Here is a 17,819-nt window from a genome sequence, read left to right as displayed (position 1 = left end):
CCCCCTCCTCCACCCATCCACATCAGCCTTCCTATAGGGCTTCACTATGGAGGGGGCAGGTCCATCCCTAGATCTTTGCCCTCAGGCGTGGCGGAAATTGATCTCTGAGCCCCGCCCCGAGGCTTTCCAGGTCCTTCCGGTATGAAGTAGGCCCCCGCCCCCGGACTCCAGGAGCCGCTTCCATGGAGCGACAGGTACGGGTTCGGTGCACTTCAGCCCGGACTCCGGTTCTGGCCCCGGCTTCGGCTCGGTCCTCCCCCGCTCGGCGGCCGCGGCCTGACCTGTGTGTTCCCTCCGCGCAGGTGCTGAAAAAAGAGCTGGACGAGGCAACAGCGCTGTACCGAGCGCTGAGCTGCCACCCCGTGCTGGTCACTGCTGGCCTGGGCCCCGAGGTCACCACCCAGTACGGCGGCAAGTACCGCACGGTGCACACAGGTGCCGCGGCGGGAGATCCGACGGGCGTGGCGGGGAGCGGGGGAGGGACGGAGGGAAAGGATGCCTCGGGACTCGGGGCCGGGCGCAGACTTGGAACTGCAGATCTCTCACTGGTCTGGATGGCAGAGTACAAGTGTGTGTGTTGTGTGTGTGTGTGTGTGCGCGCGCCCGCATGGGTGCATGCATGCATGGAAGGGGACGGAATTTCTTGGAGGTGGGAATCCTAGGACCGAAGGATGCTGTGGGAAGCTGGGGGATCATGACACGCCAGAGAAAGACTCCTGGGGGGGATTCTAATCGTGGTGGGGAGGGAATGTGTGCTGACTGACTTAAAAGAACCCCGAGGCAGGACCGGGTCCCCAGGAGGTTGGGTTTGGGGTGATGGCCATGGAGAAGACAAGGAGGCCCCTGGGATGTACGAGGAGTTTTAACTTTGGGAGGTAGGAGACCTGACTTCCAATGACTTCTAGCTTTTCTGGATGACTTTCAAACAAGTTATTCCCCTTGTTTGGACCCCAGTTTTTGCACCTCTGTAAAATAATGGAGTTGTACCAGCGGAAACTAAATTCTCCTTCAATTCTAATTGCTTTATTAGGCGTGACTCAAAATTCACAATGTTCCTAGGGGCCTTCCCGAAAGGAGGAAGTGAAGTAATTTACTACCATGGGAAGAATAGAGATGAGGTTGGGCTGGGAAACTTGGATGAAGAATCTGGATGAGCTGGGGCTGCAGATTTTGGGCTTCCCCTTACAGAATGGAATCAACGAGACCTGGACCGGATGGAAAGCATCCGGTTCTGCCGCCAATATCTTGTGTTCCACGATGGCGGCTCTGTGGTGTTTTCTGGACCTGCGGGCAACAGCATTGAAACCAAGGGGGAGTAAGTGTTAGAGAAATAGCCCCAGTGCCTCCTCCATCTATAGATATACTTATTCAGAGGTTGCTAATACTACTTTTCCCAAGGGTTCATTTCTGGGATGTGTCACAGTAGACTCTTGAAGAAGTTAGCAGGTTCCACTTTTATTTTCTCCTAGTATTTTCCTATGACCTAATGCATCTTATAGTTTTATTCCTAAAATATTTACTGAATTTACTGAATGTAGAACCTTTCTGTGAGAGGTAAGTCTCCCCTCCCAGAGTTTACAATTTATTAAGAGACCAAATTTTAAAAGATGAAAGAATTTGAGAAAAATCAATGCTGAAATGTTTAGAACTGACTTTTTCCTGTTCCTTAAATTTTTCCAGACCTCTCCTTATCTTCTGGAGTCTTGAAGTCATTGCCATTCAAAACTGTCATCTCTCCAAGGAGTTATCCTTTTCTGACTTCCAGCTAGTGTCCTTGCCTTCCATTTTGAAAACTCCCTCACATTGACTGAACTGTTCTTTTGCTCTTATTAGGATCTCTGGGCTTCAACTCCTCCCTGATCTCCCAATCTACTTTCCTTTCTACCTTCTACTCCAGGATCAATAATATCATTACTGTTTTCATTAGTACCCCAAACTTCTGAATTCACTTATTCTCTTACTAACCAATTGGGTGACATAGATTGTAAATGGACAAGCATTTCAGAGAAGGGAGATATCCTTGGATATCAGAGTAGTTGAAGGAGTTGGGATTTGAAGGTTGGGTAGGATTTAGATTTTTGTCTGAATTCATATCGTGTTTATGAGAAGGCCCAGCCCAACAATAAGAGTTACTTTTTTATTTTTATTTTTTTAAGAGTTACTTTTTTAAAAATCAAATTTTATTTTTTTTTATGAACAAAAATCTATTTTCTCTCCCTACCTACCACTGGGGGAAAAAAGGAAAAAGAAACTAAAATCCTTGCAACAAATGTGCATAATTAAGCAAAATTCACGAATTCTTTTTTGATAAGAGCTTGTGACCTGGCATCTCCCCACGGACAGAATTAGCTTTGGGCAGGCCCAGGAGTCACTAGTCATGATGTTCCCACAGGCTGCTGAGCAGAGATTCCCCCTCAGGGGCACTGAAGGCTGTGCTTCGAAAGACTGGGAGTTCAAAGATTGGGGAAGAGAAACAGTTCCTAGAGGCAAGTCTCTCAGTGACCCTGGTACTGGGTCTGGAGTTTGGCTAATTGCCACCTTTGCCACCGGGTGTGGTCTCTAGAGCCTGGTAGCAGGACTAGGCTTTATCTCTGGCCAGGCGGAGGGTTCTCCTGGAGGACCAGAATGAGATAAGTCTAATAGATAAGGCATGTATTTGGAAATGGGTGGAAGAGGTAGTGTGGGGACCTCACCTTGTCATAGAAGATGATTAAGCTGGGAAAAAATGGATAGACCTGCTTTGGGAGAAAAAGAGGGATCTGCAAGTAGGATGGATGGAAGGGAACTAGCTGGAGCTTTCACATTGTCTCCACTTCAGGTTTGGGAGAAGAATCGGAAGCTAAAGAGTATCAACCTGACAGCACTGGAGAAGCATGGAATTGTGTATGAGGATGGTGAGACTCTGTGAGAGTGATAATATGAAGAATCACTCACACTAACATACCACTTTGTTGTCATAAATTGAAAGTCAGCCTTATCCAGAGCCTTGAGAAAGGACCAGTAAGGATGGAGATGGGGAATGACTATAATAACCCACAGCCAGGCAAGATTCAGGTACTTTCTTCTCCCTCCTAGATTGTTTTGGGTGCTTGGCCTGGTCACACTCAGAGACCCACCTTCTCTACGTGGCTGAGAAGAAACGCCCCAAGACAGAATCTTTCTTCGAAACCAAAGCCTTAGAGTTGAATGATGAAGAGATAACCAAGCCAAAGAAACAGGACCAAGCAGTCAAGGTGCAGCCTGGGTTTTGCTCTGATCCTTTATAACTGCATTTTCTTGACTTAAGGGAGTATCTCTTAACCCATCTTTACTGTGACGATAACCAACATTCAATATGATAACTTTAAGACAGTAGTTAAGAAGGGATTGCTTGGAAAAGCTGATGGGGTTTGAGAATATTACAGACCTGATCAAAATTAGTTTGAGAGCCTTTTTGTGGTTTCTAGGTTTTGAGGGTGTGTTTGTTTGTTTTTTCAGGGGGATCAGTATATATTTCACGAAGACTGGGGAGAAAATTTGGTTTCCAAAAGCATCCCTGTCCTCTGTGTTCTGGATATTGAAAGTGGGAACATCTCAGTGCTAGAGGGAGTCCCAGAGAATGTCTCCCCTGGACAGGTTAGCACAGCTTTCTCTTGTTCCTGACCAGAACAAAGAAGTAGTCCTTCTGAGGATGACCAGCTGAGGGTATGGACCCTTTCAACAATAAAAGCTTGGGGTCTTTCAGTGAATCTGGAATTCACCCTGAAGCAGGGTCTGCCCCCATACTCTGTGTCTCCTTAGTGTTAATGAGATGCAAGATTCCTCCCTTAGAGAGAGTGCATGCACGTGTGTGCATGTGTGCGTGCGTGTGTGTCTGTGTCTGTGTCTGTCTGTGTGTGTGAGAGAAAAACAGACCTCAGTGAATCCTAGCCTTTTAGGGAGGACCCTCTAGTTCTGGCCATGCTTCCCCTGGCTCGTGCCAGTTGACCCATTGCTCTGAGTTTGGTTTTATGTGTCACATAGGCATTCTGGTCTCCTGGTGACACTGGTGTGGTGTTTGTGGGCTGGTGGCATGAGCCGTTCCGACTAGGAATGCGTTTTTGTACCAACCGCAGGTGAGAAGAATGGGAATAGATTGATTGGGCAAAGCTGGTCGAACTTCTCTTTATATTCTCTATACTTGGCTTGGCTATTTGCTCTGAATTAGAAGCCAGGGGCCTGGGTCTTCTGTATTCTTGTAGTTGCCTGTCCTCTCTCCTCCAATGTTTTGTTAAGGGGGTGAAGGAACAGTGGGGATAGAAAGGCTCCAAGCTGGGGAATTTAGAATCTCTCTGGTGGTTCCAGGTCGGCTCTGTTCTACGTAGACCTCACTGGTGGCAAATGTGGTAAGAGATCTACTTCTTGTGTCCTCTGTATTTGTCTATTTATCTAGCTTTCTTTGGTCCTGCCAATACAGATTTCTTTCTTAATTTGTTAAAAACTTGAACCCTTAAACGGAATGGGAAATTAAAATATTTACTATTGGAGACCTTTCACAAAGTTCTCAAAAATGCAACCATTATCAGTTACGTGATTCACAGACTAAGTCATACATGCAAAAACATACTCCTAATTCCCGAAGCAGTTAATCAGTATAAAAACAAAACATGTCACAATTATGCAACTGTCCCTATCTTTTAAATTTTGCCCTAGTGGTTGAAAGGTTAGAGTCCAGTGTTGGATGGGATGTGCCCTTTCTCATACCTTATTTCTGTCCCAGAGCTCCTCTCAGATGACTCCATGGCCATGTGCTCTCCCCGACTGAGTCCGGATCAATGTCGTATTGTCTATTTGCGGAATACAAACCTCAGCCCCCATCAACAGTGCAGCCAATTGTGCCTGGTGAGTCTGCAGCACGCCTGCCATTGAGTCTTGCTGGGCTAAGATTGGGCTGAGGGAGTCAGAGAATGCCCCTGACAGGCCAATCTCCCCTTCCTGTAGGCTGTCTGAGCATTTTATGTGCCTTGGACCTTACTATCCCTATTGGTAAATGACCATTTAGCTCTCTTAGCTTTGTTGCTTAGTGAGAGGCAGTGGTGGGCCATGGCGTTCTGCACAATCCTGCCAACTGAGCTGGGACTGTAGTAGCCATAGACATTTGGTATTATTCTGCCTATATTAATATATGTCCTAGCTTTTCCTTCTTTAATGTAAACTCCTTGTGAGTAGGAATTGATTCATTGATTACATTTGTATCATAGTGCTGTGGGCATAGTAGATGCTTAACAAACGCAAATGGATTGATTTTGGCCTATCCTGGAACGGATCCATATATCTTCTCTTTACACTGGAGATTCTTGTCTGCTAGGTTGGAGATCTCACTAACCCAATTCCATTGGGGGTTCTGCCTTTTTATTTGGGTCACCACCAGAAAGTGATCTCCTAATGTGGGTCTACCTTCCTCAGCCTGTATTATCATCTCATCTGGGTATAGTGGGAAGGATCTGTCGGGGTTGTGGGCAGGCAGATGCTGTTAGAGGATTCCTCCCTAACTCCTGAGGCATTTCTGAGCCAGATGAAGGTCAGACTCTGGTTTCCATGGCCCGACTCCCCAAGGCTTAGGTGGAGTTTGGCTGGCAGCCCGCTGGGTCAGCATGAGAAACTCCATCATTTGAAATGTGACCGATTTGACACTTTCTTTCAGTACGACTGGTACACGAAGGTCACCTCCGTCGTGGTGGACGTTGTGCCCCGACAGCTGGAAGGTGAGATCCGGGTGACACTTGTTTGAGGACTGTGACTTGTTGGGCACAACCAGCTGGCCAGTATCTGGTATCGTCTTGAACACAGGACATGTTTTAAGATCTCAGGATAGTGACATCTGTCTTCATCCTTGGACTTTCCCTTCTCATCTCTGCCTTACACCTGGTCATATGCTGCCATCTCATCCCCAGGCCAGAATTCTCATCATGCCTTTATGTCTCAGCCATAATTCTCTCTTGAACCATATATTCTCCTTATCTCCTGATAGCAGAACTTAATTAGACTTTCTTCTTTTTTAAATTGCTGCTTGTTCCCAGGAACTCCCCCCGCCTTGGAGGCCCTTGTCATAGGCTATAGTCATAACTTCTATATCCCATTTGTCAATCTCTGACAAATCCTCGTCAACCATTTGCCTCTATAGATCTATATTTTCCCAGGCCTTGGACAGGACTAAAGCTTCCCTCCTCTCCTCTCATGATTCCTTTGGTGAGAAGAAACTAGGCCCCAATAATTGGTTCATCCCAGCTGTTCCCAGCACAAGTCCAGTCAACAGATGTTATTTTCAAACTTGCTGCTACAATAAATGGGTGGCTCTAAGATTTGAAACTAGACAGGCCCATCTAGTCCCTCCCCCTTCTAGATAGGGAAAGAGTCCTAGGAATAAGAAGAGATTTGCCCACGGTCACACAAGGAGGAAGGAGCAGAGCCAGCGTGCAGGCCTCAGATCTTTTGGTTTTAAACGTAGTTTTGTTTCTATTAGACGGTGCTGCCCTTCGGGACCTGAATTTTGGTGCAGAATCCCCATGCTTTATACAGTTCTATTTAGCACAAACACCATGTTAGGTTCTAGGCTACCAAGACAAAACTAAATAGTCCCTGCCCCCAGCAAGCTTCCATTCTCCTGGAGGGAGGACACACACATACATATAATACAAGGTAATTTGAGGAGGTTGAGGTCATTAATACCTTTGGGGGTTTGGGAGGGTCTTCATGTGGGGGTGACACTGGCTGATAGAAGCAAAAGTTCCAAAAGGTTTTGCATTCCAGAAAGAAGGGATATTTTGTGGGAAAGGGCACCCGGGAAATGGCACGTGTTCAGTTTGTGGAATAGCAGTAGTTCAGTTTAGCTGAAACAGAGAGGAATGCCAGAAGGGGAGTAACCTGGTGTCGGCCTGGAAAAGGGAGTTGGAGCCCGACAGTGGTGGACCACGCAGACTTGGCGCAGCTGGAATGAGTGGCATTGGCACAGCGTCCCCAGCTTGAGGCACCGTGCCTCCACGTGAGCCCTCTGAGGCATTGCTGCTAAGCAGCTGTAAGTGTATGCCGAAGTCTTCCCTTCCTAAGGAGGGTCCTTGGAAATCCCCATGTTTTGTGAAGCCTGCAGTAGTACCGCCAGGGTCATAAACAGGGAGAGCCATGCTACAGGGCAGCTCCTGCCAAGCACAGTCTGGGGGATTGTTCTACAGCACAGCATAGAGCTTGAGCAGGGATTATACGTTCGAGAACTGGCTGCCGTCCCCGTGTCGACTCACTTTTTAAGGAAACCTCCTCTAATCGGGAAACAAGTCATTTTACAGGCTTCGTGTGTCGGTGGGCATTAAGGCTTCTTCCCCTTCCCAGGGGTAAGGAGTGCGCCACCTCCCTCTGTCTTCCTCAGGAAAGAGGTTGGCAAGGTCTTCCCCTCCCTACTCTAGCCACCAGCACAGCTACTTCAGGGCAGGCCCAGGGCTTGCTGTCCCCGTAGGGAAGGCGGCTTCATTGGTTAGAGGCCTTTAATTTATATGTATCAGCTCAGACCTTATGCTAGAATTTTCTTACCTTCCTTAGATTTGGGTGGATTTGGTACGTTTTCAGAGGCATCTGACTTTAAAAAAAGCATTGCACTCAGGTGGACCTTCCTATCCGTATGCCATGGTGCTTACCCACTCTGAGCCTCAGTTTTCCCATTTGTAGAGACTTACCTTACAGGGCGATTATGAGAAAAGCACTTGGCAAATGTTAGCAGAGACTGCTGCTGCTATTCTTGTCTCTGAGCCACAAGGAGGGAGGAAACATGAAGAGGAGCATCTCCCTCCCTGAGGACTCCCCTAATCAAACTGCTTCAAAATTGGAAGAAGTGGAGATGTTGGTTCAAAGATTACAAATTACTTTCCCAGATGAAAAGAAAGCCCTTTTGTGGCCATTATCCATTTAAGCTGTCCTTTCCTAGAAAAATGATTGACAAATCTGAAACAAGCAGCAACTGACACCTAGAAGGAGCAACAGGGTTAGTCAGGCCTAGTTAGACCCAGCTGGGCCTCAGCAGCTTAGCTGCTGTTGTGACTAGAAATAGTCTGATCCCTGGGACAGAAGAGGTACATCAGGACGAGGCTTTGCTGGGCTTGGGGCCTGGATGCTCTTTGGACGGCCAGCTCAGGGGGTCGGTGAGCCCTCCCCTTTGGGACCAAAAGCAGCATTACGTCTCTGTAATGCGAAGCTTCTCCAGGAACCCAAAGTCCTTCTCTGCAGAAAAGAAGTCCTCTTGCTGCCTTGGAGCACCAACACCATGGAACCCTGTCCAGCCCCTCACCTCCTGTGCAACAGAGCTTTCTTGGCACCATCCCAGAATTACCTGGTGATCCTGGGTGTGCCCCAGGTCAACACCTTACTTTTCTAGTATATGCAGCTGAGGCCATAAACAGTAGAACCACAGAGACTGGTGGGGCATCTCCCTCTGCTAATGCAGGGGAGGAAGGGATAAGCATTTATTAAGCACCTACAAATATTTCATCTGATCCTCACACTAACCTTGTGAGGTAGGGGCTATTCTTATTCCCATTTTGTAGTTGAAGAAACTGAAGAAGGCAGAGGCTAGGTGGCTTGCCTGGGTCGATCCAGCTAGTATGTCTCTGAGGCCATCTATGAAGCCAGGTTTTCCTAATTCAAGGCCCAATGTTTGCTAGCCACCACCTCAAGCTGCCTCTCTTCCATACACACGTCATATGTATGTAAGATGTGATTTTACATACACAGTCAATCTGTATCTTGATTTTTTTTATGCCCTACATGTTACAGGCATGTCCTAAGTTACTTTAAGAAGACTTTTTGGTATAAATGCGCATCTTTGACATCAGAAGGATTAAGTGGAACTTGTGCTCCAGTGATACCCATATTCTGGGCCTAGTTGTAGAGCTCAGGTCTTAGCTGTCCAAAGAGAATCAGTAACAAGGGCACTCACCCACAACCAAAAAGTACCAACACAGTGCTTTAAGGCCTGTCAAGTGCTTTCTGCAAAGGCATTAGTATCCCCAATTCATAGAAGATGAAACAGACACACAAGGGAAGTGATGTACCCAAGTTACACACTTAGAAAGGAGCTAAATTCCAAATGTAGAGGAATCAGTAAGTAATTGCAATTTAGTTAGTAAATAGTTACAAGTTAGTAAATATAATTCTTAAGTCATAGGACGCCCCCATAGACGTGTTTTTATTTTTAAAAATAATTAATTTAGAATATTTTTCCCAGGTTACAGATTTATGCTCTCCATTCCTCCATCCCCCCTCCCATAGCCAACACCCAATTCCACTGGGTTTTATATGTGTAATTGATCAAGACCTATTTCCATATTATTAATATTTGCACTAGGGTGATCATTTAGAGTTTACATCCCTGATCATGTCCCCATCAAACCATGTGATCAAGCAGTTGTTTTTCTTCTGTGTTTCTACTCCCAGTTCTTTCTCTGGGTGTGGATAGCATCTTTCTCATAAGTCCCTCAGAATTGTCCTGGATCATTGCATTGCTGCTAGTAGAGAAGTCCATTACATTCAATTGTGCCACATAGACTTGTGTTTTTAGACTCTATTTTATGTCCAGCCTTCTACATAGTTTTTTTAACTCTTTTGTCTTAGGACCAGTCCAATTATTGATTCCAAGGCAGATGAATGGTAAGGGTTAGGCCATTAGGGTTAAATAACTCACACAGCAAGGAATGATCTGAGATCAGATTTGAGCCACGTTCTTCTGACTCCAGGCCTGGCTCTCTTATCTACTGAGCCACCTAGCTGCCCCTTTACAGTTATTTTAATAAGGTTTTTCTTAACTACTCTGGAATCTATGCTTAGTGTCAACTTTACAAATGAGAAAACTGATTTTAAAGGGATAAACCTGTCAGAATTCATTTGATAGTCCAATAGGAGGCTTCTTTCCCTAAGCAAACAGTCAGAACTGTTTACACTCTTCTCATGCTTTTCAGTGAAGATATTTCACTTAGGTCTCCCCACCACCCCTGCTTAAAACCCTTAAAAACCTTAGGGTTCTGATAGTTTTCAGCCAGATTTCCAAGAAACCTTTGAAGACTTTTTCCTTGGCCTTAATGGTCCCTCTTTTCTCTTATCAAGAGGTTAATTCTAGCCCTAAAGCCCTTCTCTTTCTCTCCCTGGTTTAGCTTTTTAATGCTGCAGGACTGACCATTTTCCACATTCACCTCTACTGCCAGTCTTGGTTCCAAAGAGATGTGATGGAAGCAGCATTCACTTTCTTGTTCTCTTGCCTTTCTTATTCCTTTCTGAGCAATGAAACACTTAGACAGAATATCCAAGTGACCCTTGCTCTCCACTTCTGGGTCACAGACTTCCTTCTTGAAGGCGTAAACCTTTGTTCTTTGGGTGGTGAAAAAGCTATTGTAGGTCATGTGTTTTCTGAGATTCTATTACAGATCTGACTCTTTTCTTTAGGTAACTTTTCTGGGATCTATTGTAACCTGTTGCCTTTGGGATGTTGGTCAGCGGACAGTGAGAGGGTTGTCTTCGATTCTGGCCTGCGGAGCCGACAGGTGAGGAAAATGGGCACCACTTACTTCAAATTACATTTAGTACCAGACAACGTGCAATATTTGCCCTTCCCAGGGAGATAGCTATTCATATAGCCTTGAAACTCTGGTTTACAACTGCCTTGACCATTGACACAGAAAACTTATGGTTCCTCCCTTAGAAAATCAAGACAGGCAGAGAATGTCCTCCTGACCTCCTTAGGAAAGTAGAGGCCCCACCAAGGATTTGGCATGCATATCAGAAGTGGCACATTTAGTGGCATGGCCAGGGCAAAATGGTGGCTTTGGGGTCCTTTGTCTCTCTTACCCCTACCCTCTTTTCTCTCTTTACCAAACTCTTTTTCTCTTTGGTTGATTCTCAACTAATCCTTGCCAAAGACTTGATTGATAATTAAGCCATTCTTAGCCAGCTCTTGTAAGTTATGATTTATCATTTTAAGAGGGAATGAGAAAAGAGAAGGGAGCCCATCTATAGCCCTGTCTTTGTTCCTGGTCCTGAGTTCCCGGTGTTAGGACTTGGGGAATGTGTTTCCTAAGATATCCCACTTTGCTGCCTTCTGGGTGAGGCAGAAGAAGGCTTTAACCAGTGAGAAGTTATCAGCCTCCTTCCTCCCTCAGGCTTTATCTTCTTGAAAAAGCTGCTAGTACTTCCCATAGGCCATTAGGTAAATATCCCATTCTTCTCTGGATTTGCCAGCCCCTGGACAGTGGTGGTGATGATAGGATTCAGAAGTCAGAGTCAGAGACCAAGACAGCCAGAGGGAGGTAGGACTACTTAACGGTCACATTTTACAGATGTTAAAAGGCCCAGAAAAATGAAGCAGCTTGCCCACTGTCACACAGGTAGGAAGGAGGTGCTAGAGTTGCCCAGGCCTCCTGGGTCCAGATACAGAGTTCTTTCCATTACACAAGTCACTGAAGTGTGGCCTTAGATTTCAGCATCTAGGAACATAGAAGCAACTGCCCATTTGAGGACAGTGAAAGATACTGATGTGAGCCATGGAGATTGTGTCCCTTGAGATCATGAAGAACCCGACAAATACAAAACCTCATTGTAAGAAGTACTCATTCGGTGCTGAGCTAGTGCTCTAACCTGGGGCTATCCTTTGCCTCCCTTTCTCTTACAGGATCTGTTTGCAGTGAATACTCAAACAGGCAGTGTGACCTCCCTGACAGCAGGTATGGAATGGCAAGGGAATGTGCTAGCTCAGTGCCCTCTGAGGCACCGTAACCCCTGGGTATAAAGGGGGCAATCTGAGTTGTTCCCACACATGCTGGACTTTTATAAGCCCTGCATCAGCCTTTCAAGCCCCCTTTTCTTTGGGGCAAATCAGTCTTCATGTGTATCAATCAGAATTTGGGGGGATTAATTTTTTTAATTTTTCAGTTTTTAAAAATCTCTTTTCTCTCCCTCCCACCCACCTCCCATTCAAAAAAGAAAAATAAAGGGCAGCTAAGTAGCACAGTGGATGAAGCGCCAGGCCTGGAGTTGGGACTCACATGGGTTCAAATATGGCCTCAGACACATCCTAGCTGTGTGACCCTGGGCAAGTCATTCAACTCAAATTGCCTAGCCCTTACCACTCTTGTCTTAGAATTAATACTAAAACAGAAACTAAGGAGTTTTTTTGTTTGTTTATTTTTAAGGAAAATGTATTGCCAAGGAAAACAAATTCCCCAAATGGCCATGTAGAAAAATGTTAGCATTCATTGAACACCTGTGCATCCCCAACCCTGTGCTAGCCAATTGAAGTCCATACAAATGTGAGATTTGGGCTTTGCTTTATACATTCACAACCTGTTTGGGAAAACTAGCAAAACAAGAAAACCAGCTAACAGTATCTGACAAAGCAATTAAGGAGTGAATTATTTAATACAGACTGTTTGCCTTACCCCCAGCAACATCGTCATGGCGTTGAGGGTAGGGGAAACGTACCTAGGACACCTAGAACTCAGTACGTTTGGAGGGTCTGTTTAGTGGGACTCTGTTTTGCTCAGGGATAGAGGAATGGTGAGGGATTTGTGTCTAATAGGGTCCCTCAGTACCCTGTTTGCTGCATTCTAGGGTTGCCTTTGGGAAGCTGGAAGCTGCTCACAATTGACCAAGACCTCATGGTAGTTCAGTTTTCCACTCCTAATCAACCACCAAGCTTGGTAAGTAGTTAAAAAAAAAACACTTTAAACCTTCTTTTTGAATCTAGTACTAAGTACTGGTTCCAAGGCAGAAGAGGGGTAAGGGCTGGGCAATATGCTTTAAGTGACTCACCCACAATCATATTGCTAGGAAGTGTCTCAGGCCAGATTTAAACCCAGAACCTTCCATCTCTAGGCCTGGCTCTCTTCCCACTGAGCCACCCAGCTGCCCTTTGGTAAGTACTTTAAATTGCCTTTGAAACTGAGGAAAAACTGGGTCACGTCCATCTAAGCAGGATTCTTGGGAAGGATTGAGCCTGGAAGCTTAGGCCAGTTTTATATTAAATCAGGAACTTACTGCTCCAGCCCTCCATTTTCACCTTTTTTTGGTTTCTCCATTGGAAGATGTAGCAAGTGCCAGGATAGGCCCATTAGATTTTAATAACACCCATCCAGGTCTGTGGGGTAGTTGGGCCCTTATGTGGAGAGACCTGTATCATTCCCATTTCAGCCCAGCTGGTTTTTCTTGGTGGAAGGGACAATGGCCGATGGGGATTTTTCCCTTTTGCCAGATGTGGCAGGCTCCCCCCTTTCAGAACAAAAGTGGGAGGGGCTTGGTTGGGACATTGTTGGCGATGTCAGGCATGGCCAGTTTCACTTACCTGGCAGAGGCTTGTCCAGTTCAAGATGTTGCCAGCACAGCCTGTTTGGAGTGTCTAATAGGCAGACAATATTGTGGGACTGAAGTTCAGGGGAGAAACAGGGGACTGGAAAGATCTCAGAATCAGATTGTCAGGTCACAGATCTGCCCTCTAGTATATGTTTAAGTTTTTTTTGTTTTTTTTAATTCAAAGATGTTTTATTTTCCCAATTACATGTGATAATTTTCAAAGTAAGTTTTCTGAAATGATAAATTGTCTCCTTCCCTCCCTTCCCTCTGCCTCTCAGAGTTGGTAAGCTATTTGATCTGGATTATACATGTATTATCATGCAAAACATACATCCCTATTGGTCATTGTTGTAAGAGAATACTTGCATAAAACCAAAACTTCAAATAAAACCACAAATAAACGAACATGAAATAGTCTGCTTTGATCTGCATCTGGCCCCAACAAGTTCTTTCTCTGGGCATTCTTTGTTCCAAGTCCCCCAGAATTGTCCCTGATTGTTTAATTGCTGGGAGTAGCTAAGGCTTTCACAGTCATCATCCTTATGGTTAAGTTTTTAGTCACACCTTAAGGTTAAAACCAAGGAGACACATCCAACAAGTTTAGACATAAACTTTTTCCTCTGACCTTATTATGAAATGCTTTTCACATGCTTATTGTTCACCTCACTCCAATTCATTTCTTTCTTTCTTTCTTTTTTTTATTAACTTTTACTTTCTGTCCTAGTAACAAAGACAAAAGAACAAGGCCTGGGCAATTGGGGTTAATTGACTTGCCCAAGGTCATACAGCTAGAAAGTGTCTGAGGCCAGATTTTAAGGTGGGTCTTTCTGACTCCAGGCCTGGCGTGCTAGCCACTATGCTATTTTGCTGCCCCCTACGAATTCATTTCAAACTTGAGAAGTCACAAATGATTCGTCAGTTTGATTCTAGTGATCTGATCAAGTTGTACATTGTTGAGATTGAAGTTTTACATTTTATACAGCATCATGTCCTTAAACAGAGCCACAATGTAACCATACATTCCATACAAGAATACATTCCTCCAGTGCAATGGTAAATTTTAGACTTCAAAATGCATTTTTTAAGAGAAAGATGGGAGTGAAGAAGCCAGTAAAACCAGCAGGTTCTTCTGTAACAGATTTTCTCCCCTTGGTAGAAAGTAGGGTTCCTGCCTCCTTCAGGGAAGGAACAAGAGATCCACTGGGTAACCCTGGAAGAGGCAGAGGCCATCCCAGAAATCAGCTGGGCCATTCGTGTCCTGAAACCTCCTCCTGAGCAAGAGAACCCAAAGTACCGTGAGTCTGAGCAGGAGTTGTCCAGGGAAGGGCATCAGGGGCTTGTATGTTGGAGAGAGCCCCAGGGGATAGGGTGGCATTCCACAGGAGGGATCCTTTTAGTGGAAGCCTGTCCCTTGGCCCAACAAACTTACGATTTCTAAGAAAATCCTTTGAAACCCTGAGATTTCTCCACCTGACTTTTTTTTTTCTCTCTTTTAGCTGGCCTTGACTTTGAAGTGATTCTCCTTCAGCCCTACAGCCCAGCAACGAAGTCAAAGATCCCACTTGTGGTCATGCCTCATGGTAGGCTTCCCAGACCTTCTGACACTGCCCCCATGCCCAACTCCCCTTTGGGGCTCCTCACACGTGATTTCACCCTGTCTTGTAGGGGGACCCCATTCATCTTTTGTAGCAAGCTGGATGCTCTTCCCTGCTGTTCTCTGTAAGATAGGCTTTGCTGTCCTGCTGGGTGAGTAAGGGCCTGGGGGAGGCCGGGCCAGACTGGGGAGAAGCCCTCATAGGCCGGCAGTACGGCATCTCTCCTAGCAGAAATGCAGCTTTTCCCAACTTCCCTGGAGGCGCCAGAGTTAAACCATTCACACCCTTGTCCTCTGGCTCCAAGACCAGTTCTATTTGTCTGATGACAAATTCTGAGCCCACCATTCTTTATGGGCATTAGCCCTTCCGAAATCAGTCAGTTCTTGTGTGCATAGGCAGCACGAGAACCTTGAGGGGACAATGACACCACTCAAAATGCAGGCCCCACTTTGTGCATCGTCAACAAGGCTATTACCCCGCTCACCTCTCCAGTCTCTCAATCTGTTTGCAGTGAACTATCGAGGTTCCACAGGCTTCGGGCAGGACAGCATCTATTCCCTTCCTGGGAATGTAGGAGACCAGGACGTGAAGGACGTTCAGGTTTGGGGGAGCAGGGAGGGCCCTTTGTCCTTGGTAGGGAATGAAAACCTGGTTCCTCAGCCCCCAGGCAGCCTCAGGGGGAGTTTGTCCCCACGGGCAAAAAGCAGGGAGATGCCTGTGAGCCCTGGCCTGTAGATCCTGACCAGACGCATCAGGGGCCTGCGCTTTGACAGCTCGCTCACCGCCTTTGACCCCCGTTCGGTGGAGCACCTCAGCATCCCCTTGGCTTTGTTCCTTGCTCCCTCGTCCAGCAGCGTCTGAGGCCTGCTGTCTGCCAGGCCCATCAGAGCAATCTGCTCCGTCCCCCAGGTTCCCTCGGCAGCCATTAGACTAGCAGCCTGTCCCTGGTGCTGGGGTGTGTTCCCTCGTCCTCCGCCCAGCTCGTGTCCCTTGGTCACTTCCTCCCTGAGCCCTCAGAGACAGACGCAGCCTTGCTCTTTTCCCCGGGGCTCAGCCCTCCTCCCGGAAGGGAAGAAAGCCCAGGGAAGGCGCGCCACGGTGCTCCTCCTTCCGTGCTCTTGCAGTTTGCCGTGGAGCAGATCCTCCAGGAGGAAGTGTTTGACGAGGGCCGAGTGGCACTCATGGGCGGATCGCACGGCGGCTTCCTGTCCTGCCACCTCATTGCTCAGTATCCAGACACCTACGGTGCCTGTGTAGTTAGGAATCCTGTCATCAACGTGGCATCCATGTTCTGCTCCACTGACATTCCCGACTGGTGAGTGCACCCTGCGCCCGAGGGCCAGGCCAGGGAAGCTGGGGGCCAATCCGAGCCCAGAGGCCCCGGGCTGGTCTCCTTCGAGGCCGGGGCAGAGAGCAGGCGGCAGCTGCCCACCTTTCGCTCCCGCCTGCTCCGTACGTAAGAAGGCCGAGGAGGTGAAGGCAGTGCTTGGTCTGGCCTCTCCACAGGTGCATGGTAGAAGCGGGCTTCCTCTATTCTTCTGACTGCCTCCCTGACCCCTCCGCCTGGGCAGAGATGCTGAACAAGTCGCCAATCAAGTACATGTCGCAGGTACGGCAGCTCTCTCTGGCCTCCCTCTGTGCCTTCCCCGGGGGGAGCCGGCCCTAGGGCAGTGGCACTCTCTCTCCTCCTCTCCAGGTCAAGACGCCTCTTCTCCTCATGCTCGGCCAAGAAGACAAGCGTGTTCCTTTCAAGCAGGGTATGGAGTACTACCGGGCTCTTGTGGCCAGGAAGGTCCCTGTGCGGTGAGTAGCGGCACCTGCATCTCCTCTCAGAAAGCCATGGGCTGGGGAAGGCTGGAGGGCCAGGGAGGGAGGAAGGATGGATCTGTGCGACGCCCGTGTTCTCCAGGTTCCTGCTGTATCCCAAGAGCAACCACTCTCTGTCTGAGGTCGAGGTGGAGTCTGACAGCTTCATGAATGCCGTGCTCTGGCTGTACTCACACCTGGGATGCTGAGCAGCCGGCCAGGGCCGCGGCACCTGCCATTTGTCCCCCCTTGCCCCGCGCTCTCCGGCCTTGCCAGGATAACGCAGTACTGACATTTCTGTTTGCCAAGCTGTCTTAACAAGGATTCATGACAAACTAAAGACGAGGGTCCTTCGGGGCTTGCACGCCTTCCCGGGCGGGGGAGAGGAGAGAGCTCCCTTATTCCCTATCCGGCCTGTCTTTAGAGGAGAGCCAAGGAGGAGGCCCAGTCCTTTAGCTGGACCAGCGAGGAGCTGTCTGTACCTCCTGCACAGGCTTCTCCAGGACCCCAGAGGGCAGTGAGGGCGGGAAGGGGACCGTGGCAGGCATCTTGATGTCCCCATTGGTAACCTGAAAAGCTGGTCTTTGGTATAGAATTTGGGCATTTTCTGCAAGCCCCTTCCACGTGATCAAAACCCAACTAACCGTAGGGCTGGGCTTATAGTCTTGGACTTAGATTAGGGGATGATTTTTAAGGAAACAAAAGAGCATTTGGCTTGTTCCCACCACTGCTTAATGAAGGGGTTCAACTAAATCTCCAAGAGGCCTTCCAGTTCTGATTCTCGCATCCCATGACTGACGAGCTGGCCCCCGAGACTAGGTATGAGGCCTGTTTGGACCACAGATCCCGACAGTGCCCAGCAGAGACAAGTGCCAATAAACATAACACTGGTGAGAAGATGGGTTTCTTGGCTTCTTTTCTCCCACATTGCTTGTGAGAGCAGCGGCAGCTCTCCTCCTCCAGAGCAATTGGTGAAGGCTGAAGCTTGTCCCACTTGGGAAGAGGCTCCCCACTGGAGCCCACAAGAGCCTGCCAGCACCAAACTGGCTCAGCCTTCTCCACAGCAGGGATGAGGGATTGGGG

The 17,819-nt window shown here is 47.5% G+C and overlaps 1 protein-coding gene across 1 annotated transcript; it reads left to right on the top strand.

The window, feature by feature from the left end:
• On the top strand, nt 1-17,633 carry APEH (acylaminoacyl-peptide hydrolase). The gene is made up of 22 exons (XM_001378074.4): nt 1-194; nt 303-435; nt 1,189-1,315; nt 2,393-2,486; nt 2,819-2,894; nt 3,076-3,233; nt 3,478-3,615; nt 4,003-4,094; nt 4,324-4,364; nt 4,739-4,860; nt 5,663-5,723; nt 10,438-10,535; nt 11,660-11,711; nt 12,598-12,686; nt 14,492-14,630; nt 14,832-14,915; nt 15,001-15,081; nt 15,442-15,530; nt 16,055-16,245; nt 16,437-16,539; nt 16,627-16,733; nt 16,840-17,633. Exons 1-22 carry the CDS (start codon nt 183-185, stop codon nt 16,943-16,945), a joined length of 2,193 nt encoding a protein of 730 aa, XP_001378111.1. The 5' UTR covers nt 1-182; the 3' UTR covers nt 16,946-17,633.
• Nucleotides 17,634-17,819: the final 186 nt, after the last annotated feature.

The sequence above is a fragment of the Monodelphis domestica genome, chromosome 7, assembly GCF_027887165.1.
Source record: "Monodelphis domestica isolate mMonDom1 chromosome 7, mMonDom1.pri, whole genome shotgun sequence".
NCBI classification, from domain to species: domain Eukaryota; kingdom Metazoa; phylum Chordata; class Mammalia; order Didelphimorphia; family Didelphidae; genus Monodelphis; species Monodelphis domestica.
The sequence above is the reverse complement of the archived record's forward strand: the minus strand, read 5'-3'. Positions and strand labels throughout refer to the sequence as shown.

Bases quoted from the DNA above. Each gene is read 5' to 3' on its own strand.
- APEH (XM_001378074.4), top strand. The intron at 5,724-10,437 runs GTGAGATCCGGG...TCTTTTCTTTAG, and splicing joins TGTGCCCCGACAGCTGGAAG to GTAACTTTTCTGGGATCTAT. The intron at 15,082-15,441 runs GTGAGTAAGGGC...ATCTGTTTGCAG, and splicing joins AGGCTTTGCTGTCCTGCTGG to TGAACTATCGAGGTTCCACA.